General features: G+C 43.6%; 1 protein-coding gene and 1 long non-coding RNA gene across 3 annotated transcripts in view; one reads left to right on the forward strand and one right to left on the reverse strand.

The window, feature by feature from the left end:
• Positions 1 to 585: 585 nt before the first annotated feature.
• LOC140461102 (uncharacterized) lies at positions 586 to 10,497 on the reverse strand. Its single transcript, XR_011954459.1, has 3 exons — positions 9,844 to 10,497; positions 9,176 to 9,233; positions 586 to 1,186 (listed from the first exon to the last, which is right to left on the reverse strand). It is a non-coding gene; the product is annotated as an uncharacterized lncRNA (long non-coding RNA).
• Positions 10,498 to 10,524: 27 nt separating this feature from the next.
• nus1 (NUS1 dehydrodolichyl diphosphate synthase subunit) overlaps positions 10,525 to 16,128 on the forward strand; it is a 30,767-nt gene continuing 25,163 nt past the window's right edge. Inside the window, exon 1 of one of the 2 annotated variants that reach the window (XM_072555868.1) lies at positions 10,525 to 11,073. In XM_072555868.1, coding sequence (XP_072411969.1) covers positions 10,752 to 11,073 — 322 coding nt within the window. In that variant the 5' untranslated portion in view covers positions 10,525 to 10,751. The remainder of the gene's footprint in view (positions 11,074 to 16,128) is intronic. The other variant, XM_072555864.1, reaches the window with a different exon arrangement.

A 16,128-nucleotide genomic window follows, 5' to 3' on the forward strand; every position in this document is an offset into this window, starting at 1 on the left:
ATATGTTTGCAGTTTCTTAGTGTTCTTGTTGCTTTTAAGTCTGCTATATACTTCTAGAATAGGTAAACATGGTTTGAAGTATCTTCCTTGAATTTGTTATTTGTTGATCTACAATTCAAAAATATTCTGGGTGATTTCCTTTTGTTACTGCATGAATTAGTTATGAGTTGCATCAACATTGATTCAATTCTGCTGAGCAGAAAATGAAGAAGAATCAAAATTATTAGTTTGATATAACTTTTATAATAGGATAATGTTTTGCCTATTTATTTTTTCAAATTTGATGCCAGGCAAATAGTTTTCTTTCATAATTTCAACTGAAATGCCTATTACAATTGCTAATATTGAAGTCAAACAATAGGTATTTTGAATTCAGACCAGAATTTAAATCAATGGCATTACGTCATGCAGAACTGGTTTATAACTAGTGGTACAGTTTAACATACATTACTGTTTTAGTTTGATTTTTTTTAAATTACATTAAATAATATTATTGTTTTTACCCATTATTGGTTTACTAATATAGAACAGAATTACAAAGAGCAAAAGGAAACTGAAATCAGCAATGTTGTATTTACTTTGCACTGACCTTGGAATCAAGATTTTCTTATTAAAACATTTCAAGAAATTATCCATGACTGTTGTATGTAAATTACCACAATCTACCTTTAATTTGGCTACTTTTTAAGCATTCCTACAGACATTCAAATATGGAACTAATTAATTAGAATTTTTATTGTATGTAGCAACCAAAATAAGACCCTTCAAGTAAACAAGTTAAGTCTCACAATCCAACTTAGCTATTACCCAATTAATGATGGGATTTAGCTATGACTCCAAATAACAGCATAGGTCTTTGGATGTCCAGGGTTCAATCCTTGTGCAGTGCTGTTCTCCGGATTCCTGCTGCTGAAGAATCTTCAAGTTGAATTCTGGTTGGATTTTCTATCTTGTTAAGCTTGTGATATGAAATTTGACACTTCTGAAGTCACCAAGTTCTTAGCTTTCTTTCTTATCAGGAGCAGCTTTTCTGTTCTTTGTGACATGTTGCTTTTTCTTTTCCTTGTCCCTTTATCTCAGGAAACAACTAATTCTAGAAAGAGTCATTGCTGATTATTTCAATCCATGAAAGTTACTGAAGTTCTGACTTGTACAGTATCACATGAAAACAAAAGGAGAGCAGAACCTAAAATACAGAAATGTTCAATGTTTAATATTTCACATTTTTTGTTTTAAAAATTCACATCAGTTTTCATATCGGCCAGTTCAGAAGAATGACACTCTATGTTTAGATCAATAGTACCCACTCAATTACTTTTAATAGGTTTATCAGTGTAAATTTCTTCTAACTTGGTCTCTTTTCCAGCTCAATGTCCTGTAGAGGGAACCTCTAGCATTCAGAAGCAACACTAAGGCTCTTCAATGAATCAGTATTAACAGGATCCAAATCAGAAAGTATAAAGTGGGGAATATGAATCAGATTTAATTGATTATGGAAAGCCAAATAATGACTGGGGAACATAGAAAGAGTTAAGGGAAAGAATTAAACATCCAAGTCAAAACAAACATTTAAAATCTAATACATATTTTCTTTTGAGGGAATGTGATTGTACACTTATGAAAGTACTTTTTATCGGCCAGCAAGACTATTCAACAGAAATTATTGCTAATTATTCTGAAATCTCATATTTCTGAATGAACTAGTCCTAACTTTTTCAACACCCTGTGGTGCCCACCTTTCCCTGAAAATCTCCAGAGTGTTGGTGGACACCGCAAGCTCCTTCTCCAGGGACACCTGGGCTCTGACATACCCACAGAAGAGGGGCAGCCAGGGTGTGGAGTGCATTATTTCCTGCTCCAACTCTATTTTGAGTTAATCCCTGCCTTCCCCTTCACTATTTGATCACACAGCATTGCCCTTTGATGAGAAGAGCACTGCTTGTCACTGGCTACTTGGGTGCTTTCTTTGTTCCTGGTTGTGGGAATTGAATAAAGATTTGTACACCTGCTGTCTTTCACTGTGTCTAACACCTGCAAACACACAACATGGGTGCTAGGGTAAATATAAGCTCTACCGCCTAACTGTGGTAGTGTGGGAGTTTCGAAGAAAAAAAATATAACCAGGAGATTTTTTTTTAAATACAAGACTGCCATTCGGCATATCATCAGCCTGTTCAATGTTTCAGCAGGTAATGGAGAACATTTTGAGAGATCTACCTCAGGGTCACCGTTTACCTCAATGACATCCTAATAACAGGGAAAACAAGTAAGGAACACTTAGGGGACTTAAATATAGTCATAAGGCATTTTTCTAACACAGACGTATGCCTAAGGGAAAACTGACTTACTTGGGCTACAGGGTTGATAAGATTGGGTTACATCCGTTAGAAGATAAAGTGAGGGCAATCAAAGGTGCCCTGGCCCCCACATCTGTCCAGGAGCTTAAGTCATTTCTGGATATAGTAAATTATTGTGGAAGGTTCATACACAACCTGACATCCACCATTACATCAACTCCTAGAAAAGGGTCAGCCTTTGGAATTGGTCTCATAGACAAACCCGAGCTTTCAAAGTAGTAAAGAAATGACTATCATCCTCTAATGTGTTGGCACACTATGATCCCAAGAAAGGTCTGTGATGCTTCTCCACGTGGCATTGAGGTGGTATTAGTTCAAACATGGCCCACCGGAGAGGAACACCCAGTAGTTCATGGATCCAGGAAATTGGCTAATGCAAAGTGTAAATGTGTACAAATAGAAAACAAGGATTGGTGATCATATTTGGTGTCAGAAAATTCTAACAATACCAGTATGGAGGAAAATTTGTGATAATCATGGAATACAAACACCTTCTTGGTCTACTTAGAGAGGATAAGGCAGTGCCATCCATCACTTCGGGCCACATTCAGCGGTGGGTTCTAATATTAAGTAAATGTAATTACAAATCAGAACACCATGCAGGCAGCCGAGTAGTGAATGTGGATGCACTAAGCTGCCTTTCACTGGCAGATGCACAGAGGAACCTCGATTCTCCGGCATTCATTTATCCAATGTGACATTATCTGACAAGATTGCAAGGTCCCGATGCTTGGCTAAACTATGTTATCTGGCATTCGATCATCCAGAATTTGATTAACAGAATGAAATATTTGTCTGCATGTCCTTCGGATAATTGAGGTTCCTCTATGTTACCATGGTACCCTCAATGGAAGATGCTATCATAACACTGAATTTTCTGGACACGCTACCAGTCACAGCAAACAATATCAGGCTTTGGACACAGACATATCCAGTCCTTTCCAAACAGAAACAATTGGCATTAATGGGGGAAAGCAAAGTGCTGTCTCAGCTAGAATTAAAACCTTTTTGAACCCAGAGAGTTCACAGTGGAGGACTACATATTCCTGTGGGGAGCAAGAGTGACTGTAGCGAGCAAAGATCACCATCAAATACTTGCTGAACTCTACCAGGGCCATCCAGGGGTATCTAAAATGAAGATGTTGATGATGAGTTATGCTTGGTGGCTGGGTTTGGATGCAGACATAGCTGCTTTGGTGGGACAGTGTCCAGACTGTCAACAAGGACAAAACCTACTGTCAGCAGCTTCCTGGAATGGCCAGGAAAACGATGGATCCAGTTGTATGTCAACTGTGCTGGTCCTTTCAATGTTTTCAGTCGTTGAAGATGCCTACTGGAACTAGTTGAATGTGCATAGAGTCCATTTGTCAAATACTGAAATGACAATAGAAAAGTTGTGCACATCTTTTGTGGCATATGAGTCCCAGAGGTATTGGTCATGGATAACAGGCCATCATTTACCATCAGGGATTTCAGTTGCTTCTTAATGTCAAATGGGATTCAACATATTAAGGCAGTTCCACGTCACCCATCATCTAATGGCCTGACAGGAAGAGTGGTGCAAACTTGGAAGACTGAAGAAACAGTCTATAGCCTCACTAGATACCAAGCTGTCACGGTTCTTATTTGACGAAAGGACCACCCCACAGGCAACTAAAGGGACAGTACTGGCAGAGAGGCTAATGGGTAGAAGATTTCGCACCCTGTTAAGTCTGATCTTCCCAGGCCTGGGAGTGGGTGTTTGTGTGTGTGAAATTGCATCAGAAACTTCAGTGGTGGATTCAAAACTCTGCCAAGTGAGAGACAGTTTGATACAAGGGACAAAATTTGGTGCAAGTATCACGGAAATGGCCTCACATGGATAAGAGCAAGGTCAACACTAGTACAGGACCAGTGACTTACAAAGTTAGGATAGGTATGACTATCCTGAATAAGCATGTTTGAAAGCTGCACATTCACAGATTGTGTGAAAGCAAAACTTACCCTGCTCCTCAATCATCAAAAATACTTCAGAGATCTATTGATTCACCCTCTCCATCAAACGGTGGCACAGTGGTTAGCACTGCTGCCTCACAGCCCCAGAGACCAGGGTTCAATTCCCGCCTTAGGCAACTGTCTGTGTGTTGTTTGCACATTCTCCACGTGTCTGCGGGTTTCCTCCGAGTGCTCCGGTTTCCACCCTCAGTCCAAAGATATGCAAGTTAGGTGAATTGGCCACGCTAAATTGCCCGTAGTGTTAGATGAAGGGGTAAATGTAAGGGAATGGGTCTGGGTGGGTTGCTCTTCAGAGGTTCGGTGTGGACTTGTTGGGCCGACGTGCCTGTTTCCACACTGTAAGTAATCTAAAAACACCATGGCTGAGTCCTCTGATCTAGAAGTATACCTGATGAAAGTGACTGCCTTGACATTACTGTAGTTCGAGTGAGGTCAGAACTAAGGTTTCAAGGTTGCAAGAAGGCACTGGCAAGCAAGAAGTTGGTTTGAAATGTGTCTACTTCAACACCAGGAGTGTCTGGAATACGGTGGGTGAACTTGCAGCATGGGTTGGTACCTGGGATTTTGAGGTTGTGGCTATTTCGAAAACATGGGTAGAGCAGGGCCAGGAATGGTTATTGCAGATTCCAGAATTCAGATGTTTCAGTACGAACAGTGAAAATGGTAAAGGTGGGGGGGTGGAGAGCGGCATTGTTAGTCAAGGACTGTATTATGGTTGCAGAAAGGACGTTTGAGGACTCGCCTACTGAGGTAGTTTAGAATAGATTACTTACAGTGTGGAAACAGGCCCTTCGGCCCAACAAGTCCACACCACCCCGCCAAAGCGCAACCCACCCATACCCCTACATCTATCCCTTACCTAACACTACGGGCAATTTAGCATGGCCAATTCACCTGACCTGCACATCTTTGGAGTGTGGGAGGAAACCGGAGCACCCGGAGGAAACCCACGCAGACACGGGGAGAATGTGCAAACTCCACACAGAGAGTCGCCTGAGGCGGGAATTGAACCCGGGTCTCTGGCGCTGTGAGGCAGCAGTGCTATCCACTGAGATTAGAAATAGGAAAGGAGAGGTCACCCTGTTGGGAGTTATCTATAGGCCTCTGAATATTTCCAGAAATGTAAAGGATAGAATAGCAAAGATGATACTCAACAGGAGCAAGCATGTCAGGGTAGTTGTTATGGGGGACTTTAACTTCCCAAATATTGACTGATTATTATATTTCAGGCACTTTAGATGGGTCAGTTTTTGTACAATGTGTGCAGGAGGGTTTCCTAACACAGTATGTAGACAGGCTAACTGGGGGCAAGGCCACATCAGATTTGATACTGGGTAATGAACCCGGCCAGGTGTTAGATTTGAGGTAGGTGAGCAATTTGGTGATAGTGACCGCAATTCAGTTATGTTTACATTAGTGATGGAAAGGGATAGGTATATACCTCAGGGCAAGAATTATAGCTGGGGGAGAGGTGATTATGATGCAATTAGGCAAGATTTAGGATGCATAGGTTGGGAGGGAACTGTAGGGGATGGGCACAATTGAAACAGCTACTGCAGATCCTTGATAAGTATGTACCGGTCAGGCAGAGAGGAGGTTGTTGAGCACAGGAGCTGTGGTTTACTAAGGAATTTGAATCTCTTGTCAAGATGAAGAAGAAGGCTTATTTTAGGATGAGGTGTGATGGTTTTGTTAGGATGCTTGAGAGTTACAAGTTAGCCAGGAATGACGTAAAGAGAGAGCTAAGAAGAGCCAGGAGGGGACATGAGAAGTCGTTGGCGGATAGGATCAAGGAAAAGCCTAAGGCTTTCTATAGGTGATCAGGAATAAAAGAATGACTAGAGTAGGATTAGGGCCAATCAAGGATAGTAGTGAGAAGTAGTGCATGGAGTCAGAGGAGATGGGGAAGCGCTAAATGAATACTTTTCATGAGTATTCAAACTTGAAAAAGACAATATTGTCGAGGAGAATACTGAGATACAGGCTACTAGACCAGATGGGATTGAGGTTCACTGGGAGGAGGTGTTAGCAATTCTGGAAAGTGTGAAAATAGATAAGTCCCCTTGGCCGGATGGGAATTATCCTAAGATTCTCTGGGAAGCTAGGGAGGAGATTGCAGAGCCTTTGGCTTTGATCTTTATGTTGTCATTGTCTACAGAAATAGTACCAGAAGACTGGAGGATAGCAAATGTTGACCCCTTGCTCAAGAAGGAGAGTAGAGACAATCCTGGTAATTACAGACCAGTAAGACTTACTTCGATTGTGGCTAAAATGTTGGAAAAGGTTATAAAAGATAGAATTTATGATCATCGAGAAAGGAATAATTTGATTAGGAATAGTCAACACGATTTTGTGAAGAGTAAGTCGTGCCTCACAAACCTTATTGAGTTCTTTGAGAAGGTGACCAAACAAGTGGATGAGGATAAAGCAGTTGATATGGTGTATATGGATTGCAGTAAGGCGTTTGATAAGGGTCCCCATGGTAGACTATGGTACAAAATACAGAAGCATGGGATTGAGGGTGATTTAGCGGTTTGGATTTGAAATTGGCTAGCTGAAAGAAGACAGAGGGTGGTGGTTGATGGGAAATATTCATCCTGGTGTTAACAGTGGTGTATTGCAAAGATCTGTTTTGGGTCCGCTGCTGTTTGTCATTTTTATAAATGACCTGAATGAGGACGTAAAGGATGGATTAGTAAATTTGTGGATGACACGAAGGTCGGTACAGTTGTGGATAATGACAGAGGATGTTGTAGTTACAGAGGGTCGTAAATAAGCTGCAGAGTTGGGCTGAGAGATGGCAAATGGAGTTTAAAGCAGAAAAGTGTGAGGTGATTCACTTTGGAAGGAGTAACAGGAATGCAGAATACTGAGTAATGATAAGATTCTTGGTAGTGTAGGTGAGCAAAGAGATCACAGTGTCCAGATATACAGATCCCTGAAAGTTACCACCCAGGTTGATAGGGTTGTTAAGAAGGCATACAGTGTTTTAGCTTTTATTGGCAGAGGGATTGAGTTTTGGAACCATGAGGTCATGCTGCAGCTGTAAAATCCTCTGGTGCAGCCGCACTTGGAGTATTACATACAGTTCTGGTCACCCCATTATAGGAAGGATGTGGAAGCTTTGGAAAGGGTTCAGAGGACATTTACTAGGATGTTGCCTGGTATGGAGGGAAGATCTTATGAGGAAAGACTGAGGGACTTGAGGTTGTTTTTGTTCGAGAGAAGGTTGAGACGTGACTTAATTGAGACATATAAGATAATCAAAGGTTCAGATAGATTGGACAGTGAGAGCCTCTTTCCTCAGATGGTGATGGCTAGCACAAGAGGACATAGCGTTAAATTGAGGGGTGATAGATATACGACAGATGTCAGAGGTAGTTTCTTTACTCAGAGGGTATTAGGGGCGTGGAACGAACTGCCTGCAACAGTAATAGACTCTCCCACTTTCAGGGCATTTAAATGGTTATTGGATCAGCATATAGACGGTAATGGATAGATAGGCTTCAAATTGGTTTCACAGGTCGGCGCAAAATCGAGGGCCAAAGGGCCTGTACTGTGCTGTAATGTTATATGTACTGCCTCTGAAGAAGGGAGTGAAAGTCTACGGAGGTGTTTCTGACAGCAGAGGTGAGCTCTCATTCATTACATGCCTCCTCTGTCGGATTCTGAATTGGAGGAACCTGACCTAGTGCTCAAACACCCCAGGAAGCTCTCAAGGAAATCAGACCACCCTACATCAGTGGACCCACAGTGACTCGGTGATTATAATGAGCTTAGCCAGCTAGATCTCAAAGAATATGAGTTACCTGATTGGGGCTGTTAATCTGGTTCAATGAGGGAGACCTGGCTGACACAAAAGGATAAATGCCAATGGATATTGGGCACTGTTAATGCCTGACTCAGTCAGAGACAGTGACATTGTCAAAGGCTGCATTTTGCAAATAGAAGGTGATTGATCTTGGGATGCCAGCCTCTGAAGAATTATTTTAGCTGGGTGCTCTGGTTTCCTCCCACAGTCCAAAGATGTGAGTACAATTACAATATTTAAAAGGCATTTAGATAAGTACATAAATAGGAAAGGTTTGGAGGAATATAAGTCAGGAGCAGGGCTGTGGGACTAGTTTAGTTTGGGATTATGTTCAGCATGGACTGGTTGGACCGAACAGTCTCTTTCCATGCTTATGACTTTGTGTGCAGGTGAGGTGGATTGGCCACAGTAAATTGCCCCATAGTGTCTAGGCTCATGCAGGCTATGTGGATTAGCCATGGTAAAACTAAGGTTACCAGGATTGGGTGGGATGCTCTATGGACTCAATGGGCCGAATGGCCTCTTTCCACACTGTAGGGTTTCTCAGCTAAAACTGAAGCCACACCTACCTGCTCTGGTGGATATTAAAAATCCCAAAGCACAGAAGAGAAGTAGGGTTTTTTTTTTCGGGTTGTTGCCTCATCAACATCACAATTGGGAAATAGTAACCATCACATTGCTGTGTGTGGGAGAATTCGCTAACGCCCTTTCAATGTTTCAAAAGTTGTTTTGCAAGCAGCTCCACAGATTTATCTATGGTGTGATTTGCTGTGTCCCTTTCAGCATTGCTGATGTTGAAGCTGTGATTTGGAGATGATGGTGTTGGACTGGGGTGTACAAAGTTAAAAATCACACAACACCAGGTTATAGTCCAACAGGTTTAATTGGAAGCACACTAGCTTTCGGAGCGCCGCTCCTTCATCAGGTGATTGTGAGGGCACAAATCTAAGGCACAGAATTTATAGCAAAAATTTACAGTGTGATATAACTGAAATTATACATTGAAAAGTACCTTGATTGTCTGTTGAGTCTTTCATCTGTTCGAATACCATGATAGTTTCGCTTCTTTCCTGTGGTAATCACAAAAGGTTTTTTAAAAGTTGCATTCTCAGCTTAGCTGTAACAATGGGTGTTAGCTAGACAATATGTTGAAGGTGTAAACCCTGTGTTTTATTCCTGAAGGGCTTTTGCCCGAAACGTCGATTTCAAAGCTCCTTGGATGCTACCTGAACTGCTGTGCTCTTCCAGCACCACTAATCCAGAATCCCCTGTGTTCTCTGTCTATGCCATGATGTTTAGATTGAATCTAATCTAAAAAGTGAGATAACAGAGTTTCACATGAATTCATGCAGTTTTTGAGAAAAGTACAATGTAACTCTACAAGTACAAATTCACCCCACAAAATATATGTGTGCATGTGGGTTTTTATCTGTCTGTGTGTGTGTGTAGTGAGAGTGTCTTAAGTCTGTGAGGGGGTGCATGTGTGAGTGTGGGAGTGTGTGCGTGTCTGGGGTGGGTGGGTTGTGAATGTCTATGAGAGAGAGTGTATGTGTGTGCGCATGAGTGTAGAGTGGTCCAAGTCTCTGAGAGGATGCCTGTGTGAGTGTGGGAGTGTGTGTGCCTATAAGGGTGCGTGTGAGTGTCCGTGTGTGTGTGTGTGTATAGTGCAATGGTGGTCACCTGTAATGTGACATGAACCCAAGATCCCGGTTGAGGCCCTCCCTATGGGTACCGAACTTAGCTATCAGCCTCTGCTCGGCCATTTTTTGCTGCTGCCTGTCCCGAAGTCTGCCTTGGAGGATGGCCACCCGAAAGTCCTGGACCACTGAGGTGTTCCCCAACTGGGAGGGAACACTGCTGTCTGTTGATTGTTGTGCAGTACCCATTCATCTGTTGTCGTAGCCTTTGCTGAGTTCCCCAATGTACCATGCCTCTGGGCATCCTTGTCTGCAGTGTATGAGATAGACAACGTTGGCTGAGTCACATGAGTACCTGCCACTTGCAAGGCGGGAGGTGCACCCACGTGTAATGGTGGTATCTATGTCCATACTCTGACAAGTCTTACAGCCCCTACCGTTACAGGGCTGTATGGAGTTATCCTGAGGGCCGGGCAGCTTGCTACGATTTGTTTGAAGTTTGGCGGGTTGTTTAAGCTGGAGATGAATTGAGCTCTGCCGAGTTAGGGGACGCTGCAGCACCAAGCGAGCAGTCTTCAGAGGAGTGCACTCCTCTTGCTGAATTTCAGCCAAGGCCGGCGTGCACCTCCGGGTTGGACTTTGTGAACCAATCCCAGCGCTCCATGTGTTGTTTCTGTCAAAGGTGAAAGTTAACAATTAGAGGGGAGAGGAAAAAAAACCGAGTGAAGATGGCGGCGGGCGTGTTGGGGAGTTGGCACTGACTCGCATTCATTCAAAGACAGATTTTGGCAAAGCTGGCTTTCCTCCTCCTCCTCCCCATGTGAATCTTTACAACGGGGGAGGGGGACCTTTGTTATTTAGCTTTGGTTTCACACGCTCCCGTTTTCCTTCCCACTCCCCCCCCTCCCCTTTCCCAACCCCACCCCCTCTCTGTAATCGCATGGTAAGGTGATGGCACTGTTTGAGTTGCTCTGGAGGGTACTGCACGCGATGCTGTGCCTGCACCGGACGCTGTCGGCCTGGCTGCGCCATGGAATGTGGGCCTGGAGGCGCTGGAACCCCGCGAGCCTGGCGTTCCGGTTCCAGAACGCCAAGAACAAAGGCAAGAGCCGGCGCGCGCGCTGGCGCTCGGACGGCCGCCGCCTGAAGAAGCTGCCGCTGCACTTGGGGCTGGTGGTGACCGAGGACGAGAGCAGCTACACGGACATCGCCAACCTGGTGGTGTGGTGCATGGCTGTTGGCATTTCCTATGTCAGCGTCTATGACAACCAAGGTGAGCCGGGGGGTGGGGTGGGGGAACCGCTGCCCAAATGTAAACGAGCCACCCTCCTTCCAGACACACTCTGCCTGCCCATAAACTCGCGAGGTGTGCTCTGAGCCTTTGTACAAAAAGGATGCTGTACACTCATTGCTACAGCTTTTTTTGTTTGCAAGGGGAGAGAGAGAGCAAACCGCACTCCGCCTTAGAAATCATACGTACATTGCACAGGTGGGCGGGAATTTTCTTCCTTGAATGTTAAAAAACCGGAATATCCGACCCAAGGTTTGTTCCTTTTAACCTTGTCTTTGGATGATTGAGCAACCGTTGCCTTTCCAAATCAGTCGTGGCTTGGTGATTGTTTCTTGGTTGTCCAGGCCAGGTGGGCGTCCGTTTAAAATAAAGGGAAATAAACTTTTTCGTGCGTTTTACAGTTGCAAGCGCTACCCGCGCTAAAGGACTGTAGCTCAGTTCAAATTCTTTCGGTTTAAAACTACTTTTTTTCATGTGCTAAGTGCTTTACTTAATGCCATCAAACTAAATGTGACTACTGTTGAAAAAGATACAGCTGATACAGCTATCGAACAACAATCTAGAATTGTTTAGGTTCACGTCACGTGCTGGTGTTCTCAGAAACCAAGTTGTGTTCAAGCCACAGATTTGAGGGCATAATTCAGACTGACTATAATTTGGTATGGTGTGTGCCTTGTTGCAATAAAATGATATTTTGGAGGAGGATCTTTTAAAATCGGCCTGTTTCATGGGAGGTGGGACAAAAACCCAGACTTTCTACTCTAGCGGTACTGCCCCCTTGGGAGAGGCATCACTTCGCACTCTTCAATGAAGAACTCATCTCCTTGACACTTTTTCTGAAGATTGGAAAAGCCTATCAGTGTCACAGGATATAATGATACATTGCCGTACAAGTAGTTATTAATTAAAGTTTGTGAGAAGATTTGTAGCTTGGGTGCTCGTTGTTGTTCGCCGAGATGGGAATTTGTGTTGCAGACGTTTCGTCCCCTGTCTAGGTGACATCTTAGTGCTTGGGAGCCTCCTGTGAAGCGCTTCTGTGATTTTCCTCCGGCATTTGTAGTGGTTTGAACCTGTCGCTTCCGGTTGTCATTTCCAGCTGTCTGTTGCAGTGGCCGGTATATTGGGTCCAGATCGATGTGCTTATTGATTGAATCTGTGGATGAGTGTCGTGCGTCTAGGAATTCCCTGGCTGTTCTCTGTTTGGCTTGTCCTATAATAGTAGTGTTGTCCCAGTCAAATTCATGTTGCTTGTCATCTGAGTGTGTGGCTACTAAGGATAGCTGGTCGTGTCGTTTTGTGGCTAGTTGGTGTTCATGGATGCGGATCGTTAGCTGTCTTCCTGTTTGTCCTATATAGTATTTTGTGCAGTCCTTGCATGGGATTTGGTACACTACATTGGTTTTGCTCATGCTGGGTATCGGGTCCTTCGTTCTGGTGAGTTGTCTGAGAGTTGGTTTGTGTGCTGTTATGAGTCCTAGTGGTCGCAGTAGTCTGGCTGTCAGTTCGGAAATGCTCCTGATGTATGGTAGTGTGACTAGTCCTTTGGGTTGCGGCATGTCCTCGTTCCATTGTCTTTCCCTTAGACATCTGTTGATGAAATTGCGCAGGTATCCGTTTTTGGCGAATACATTGTATCGGTGTTCTTCTTCCTCTTTTTGCAGTTCTGGTGTACTGCAGTGTGTTGTGGCCCTTTTGAATAGTGTCTTGATGCAACTTCTTTTATGTGTGTTGGGGTGGTTGCTTTCGTCGTTCAGGACTTGGTCTGTGTGTGTGGCTTTCCTGTATACCTTTGTGGTGAATTCTCCGTTCGGTGTTCTCTGTACCATCATGTCTAGGAATGGGAGTTGGTTGTCCTTTTCTTCCTCTCTAGTGAATCGGATTCCTGTGAGTGTGGCGTTGATAACCCGGTGGTGTTCTCTATTTCTGTGTTTTTAATGATTACAAAGGTGTCATCCACATATCAACCCAGAGTTTGGGTTGAATTTGCGGTAAGACTGTTTGTTCTAACCTTTACATTACTGCTTCTGCTATGAGTCCAGAGATGGGTGAGCCCATGGGTGTGCAGTTGATTTGTTCATATATTTGGTTGTTGAATATTAAGTGTGTTGTGAGGCACAGGTACAGTAGTTTGAGTATGCCGTCTTTGTTGATAGGTTCACTGTCCTGTTGTCTGTTCTGTATGTCCAGCAGGTTGGCTATTGTTTCTCTGGCTAGGGTTTTGTCGATAGAGGTGAACAGTGCCGTTACATCGAATGAGACCATGGTTTCTTCCTTGTCTATGTGTATATTTCTGATGATGTCCAAGAATTCCTGTGTTGATTGTATAGAGAGTCTGGATCCGCTGATCAGGCGTTTCAGTTTCTGCTGTAGTTCTTTAGCCAATTTGTGTGATTGTGTCTCTGGTAGTGATACTATGGGTCTGAGTGGGATGTTTGGTTTGTGCACTTTAGGTAGTCCATAGAATCTGGGGGTGTTGTTGCTTTCAGGTTTCATTCTTTGTAGGCCAAACCTGGTTCTCTGTCCATTTTTTTTGTAGGTTCCTCAGTGTTGTTTATCCTATTGGTGAGCTGTGGGGTGGGGTCAAACTCTCACTTTTGGTAGGTGTTGGTATCTGCAAGTAGTTGTTGCACCTTTTGGATGTAGTCTGCTTTGTCCAGGATGACCATCATTCTGCCTTTGTCTGCTGGTAGTATGATTATGTTCTTATCATTTCTTAGTGATTTTAGTGCTTCCCTCTCCTTGGTGTTGAGATTATGTGTTTGTCTTTTCTTTGTTATCAGGGGTACGATACTTTGTCTCACTGTTTGTTGTGTCTCTTCTGTCAGTCCATTGTTCCTGAGTGTGCATTCTAGTGCTGCTAGGAAGTCTGCTGTCTTGGCGTCCCTGTGGTTGTAGTTGAGTCCCTTGGCCAGTATTGTTCTTTCTGTGTCTGTGAGCTGTCTGTGGGGGAGGTTTCTAACCCAGGTGTGTGTTGTGGTGTCCTCTTTGTTGTGTGTTAGTTTGGCCATTTTTTCTTTTAGTGCCATTTTTTTGCGGTGTGTGGTCCTGTTCTGTCCTATGGTGATGGCCTGTTCTATGGTTCGGGTCCATTCCTGATTGGCGGTTTTTGAAATTAACGATTTTTGGTGCTCAATTTCTTGTCTGTCTTTGTGAAGTCTGTTGTGAGCGTCTGTAATCATTACCTGGATCATCCTGAATCCGTTCTGTCTGGCTGTGTCCCTGGCTTCTGGGTTGACTGTGGACTTTGAACAGCTATGGGTGAAAGATGCTAAGACAAGCCAGGAAATTGGAATCCTGTGCCAACCGCCTAAGCACCACGTACAAACAACTCCGGTTCCTGCATGAATGCCAAAAGAATCGAATCCTTCCACCATGTGTCAGATACAGACCACCAGTCAACAACCCACAACACTTCACATTCAACAACCAAATATATGAACAAATCAACGGCACACCCATGGGCTCACCCATCTCTGGACTCGTAGCAGAAGTGGTAATGCAAAGTTTAGAACAAACAGTCTTACCTCAAATTCAGCCCAAACTCTGGGTCAGATACGTGGATGACACCTTTGTAATAATTAAAAACACAGAAATAGAGAACACACACTGGATCATCAACACCACACTCACAGGAATCCGATTCACTTGAGAGGAAGAAAAGGACAACCAACTCCCATTCCTAGACATGATGGTACAGAGAACACCGAACGGAGAATTCACCACAAAGGTTTACAGGAAAGCCACACACACAGACCAAGTCCTGAACTACGAAAGCAACCACCCCAACACACACAAAAGAAGTTGCATCAAGACAGTATTCAAAAGGGCCAGAACACACTGCAGTACACCAGAACTGCAAAAAGAGGTAGAAGAACACCTATACAATGTATTCGCCAAAAATGGATACCCGTGCAATTTCATCATCAGATGCCGAAGGGAAAGACAACGGAACGAGGACATGCCGCAACCCAAAGGACTAGCCACACTACCATACATCAGAAGCATTTCCGAACTGACAGCCAGGCTACTGCAACCACTAGGACTCATAACAGCACACAAACCAACAGCCACTCTCAGACAACAACTCACCAGAATGAAGGACCTGATACCCAGCATGAGCAAAACCAATGTAGTGTACAAAATCCCATGCAAGGACTGCACAAAACACTACATAGGACAAACAGGAAGACGGCTAACGATCCGCATCTATGAATACCAACTAGCCACGAAACGACACGACCAGCTATCCTTAGTAGCCACACACGCAGATGAATTTGACTGGGACAACACTATTATAGGACAAGCCAAACAGAGAACAGCCAGGGAATTCCTAGAGGCATGGCACTCATCCACAGATTCAATCAATAAGTCATCGATCTAGACCCAATGTACCGGCCACTGCAACGGACATCTGGAACTGCCAACCGGAAGCGACAGATTCAAGCCACTACAAATGTTGGAGGAAAGATCACAGAAGCGCTTCACAGGAGGCTCCCAAGCACTGAGGATGTCACCTAGACAGGGGACGAAACGTCTGCAACACAAATTCCCAGCTCGGCGAACAGAACCACAATAGTTATTAATTAATCAGCCTTATTCCTATTTTAAAGTTAACACAACAGCAACCAAGTATAATTATTACTATACTAGTACAACAGTATTCCTGTCTTTGGAACAGTTTGCTTCAGAAAGTCTAGCAATGCAGAGGGTAGATGCATTCATTGCATTGTGAAGCTCAGTCAGTTTGTGCAGTGTTTTCTGTTCTTGTTTGTGACCATTTTATCATCTTCATGCTTTATTTTATCTTCATTTTGTAATCTCTTTTACTCAAACTCATCACAGAAAGGGATGGATTACATGCAAATAACAAACAAAGCTTAATTTAGGCCTGATAAATACATATTCTACTTTTGCATAAGATATTGATCAGTGTCTGCTGCAGGAAGATCCAAGTCTAATTAGAATTAGAGTACATTTAGCTTGTGTCCAAGCACGGGTGCTGTCAAGCTTATAGAATTTGGCATATATTTGGTTTGA

This window comes from Chiloscyllium punctatum, chromosome 3 (genome assembly GCF_047496795.1).
Source record: "Chiloscyllium punctatum isolate Juve2018m chromosome 3, sChiPun1.3, whole genome shotgun sequence".
NCBI classification, from domain to species: domain Eukaryota; kingdom Metazoa; phylum Chordata; class Chondrichthyes; order Orectolobiformes; family Hemiscylliidae; genus Chiloscyllium; species Chiloscyllium punctatum.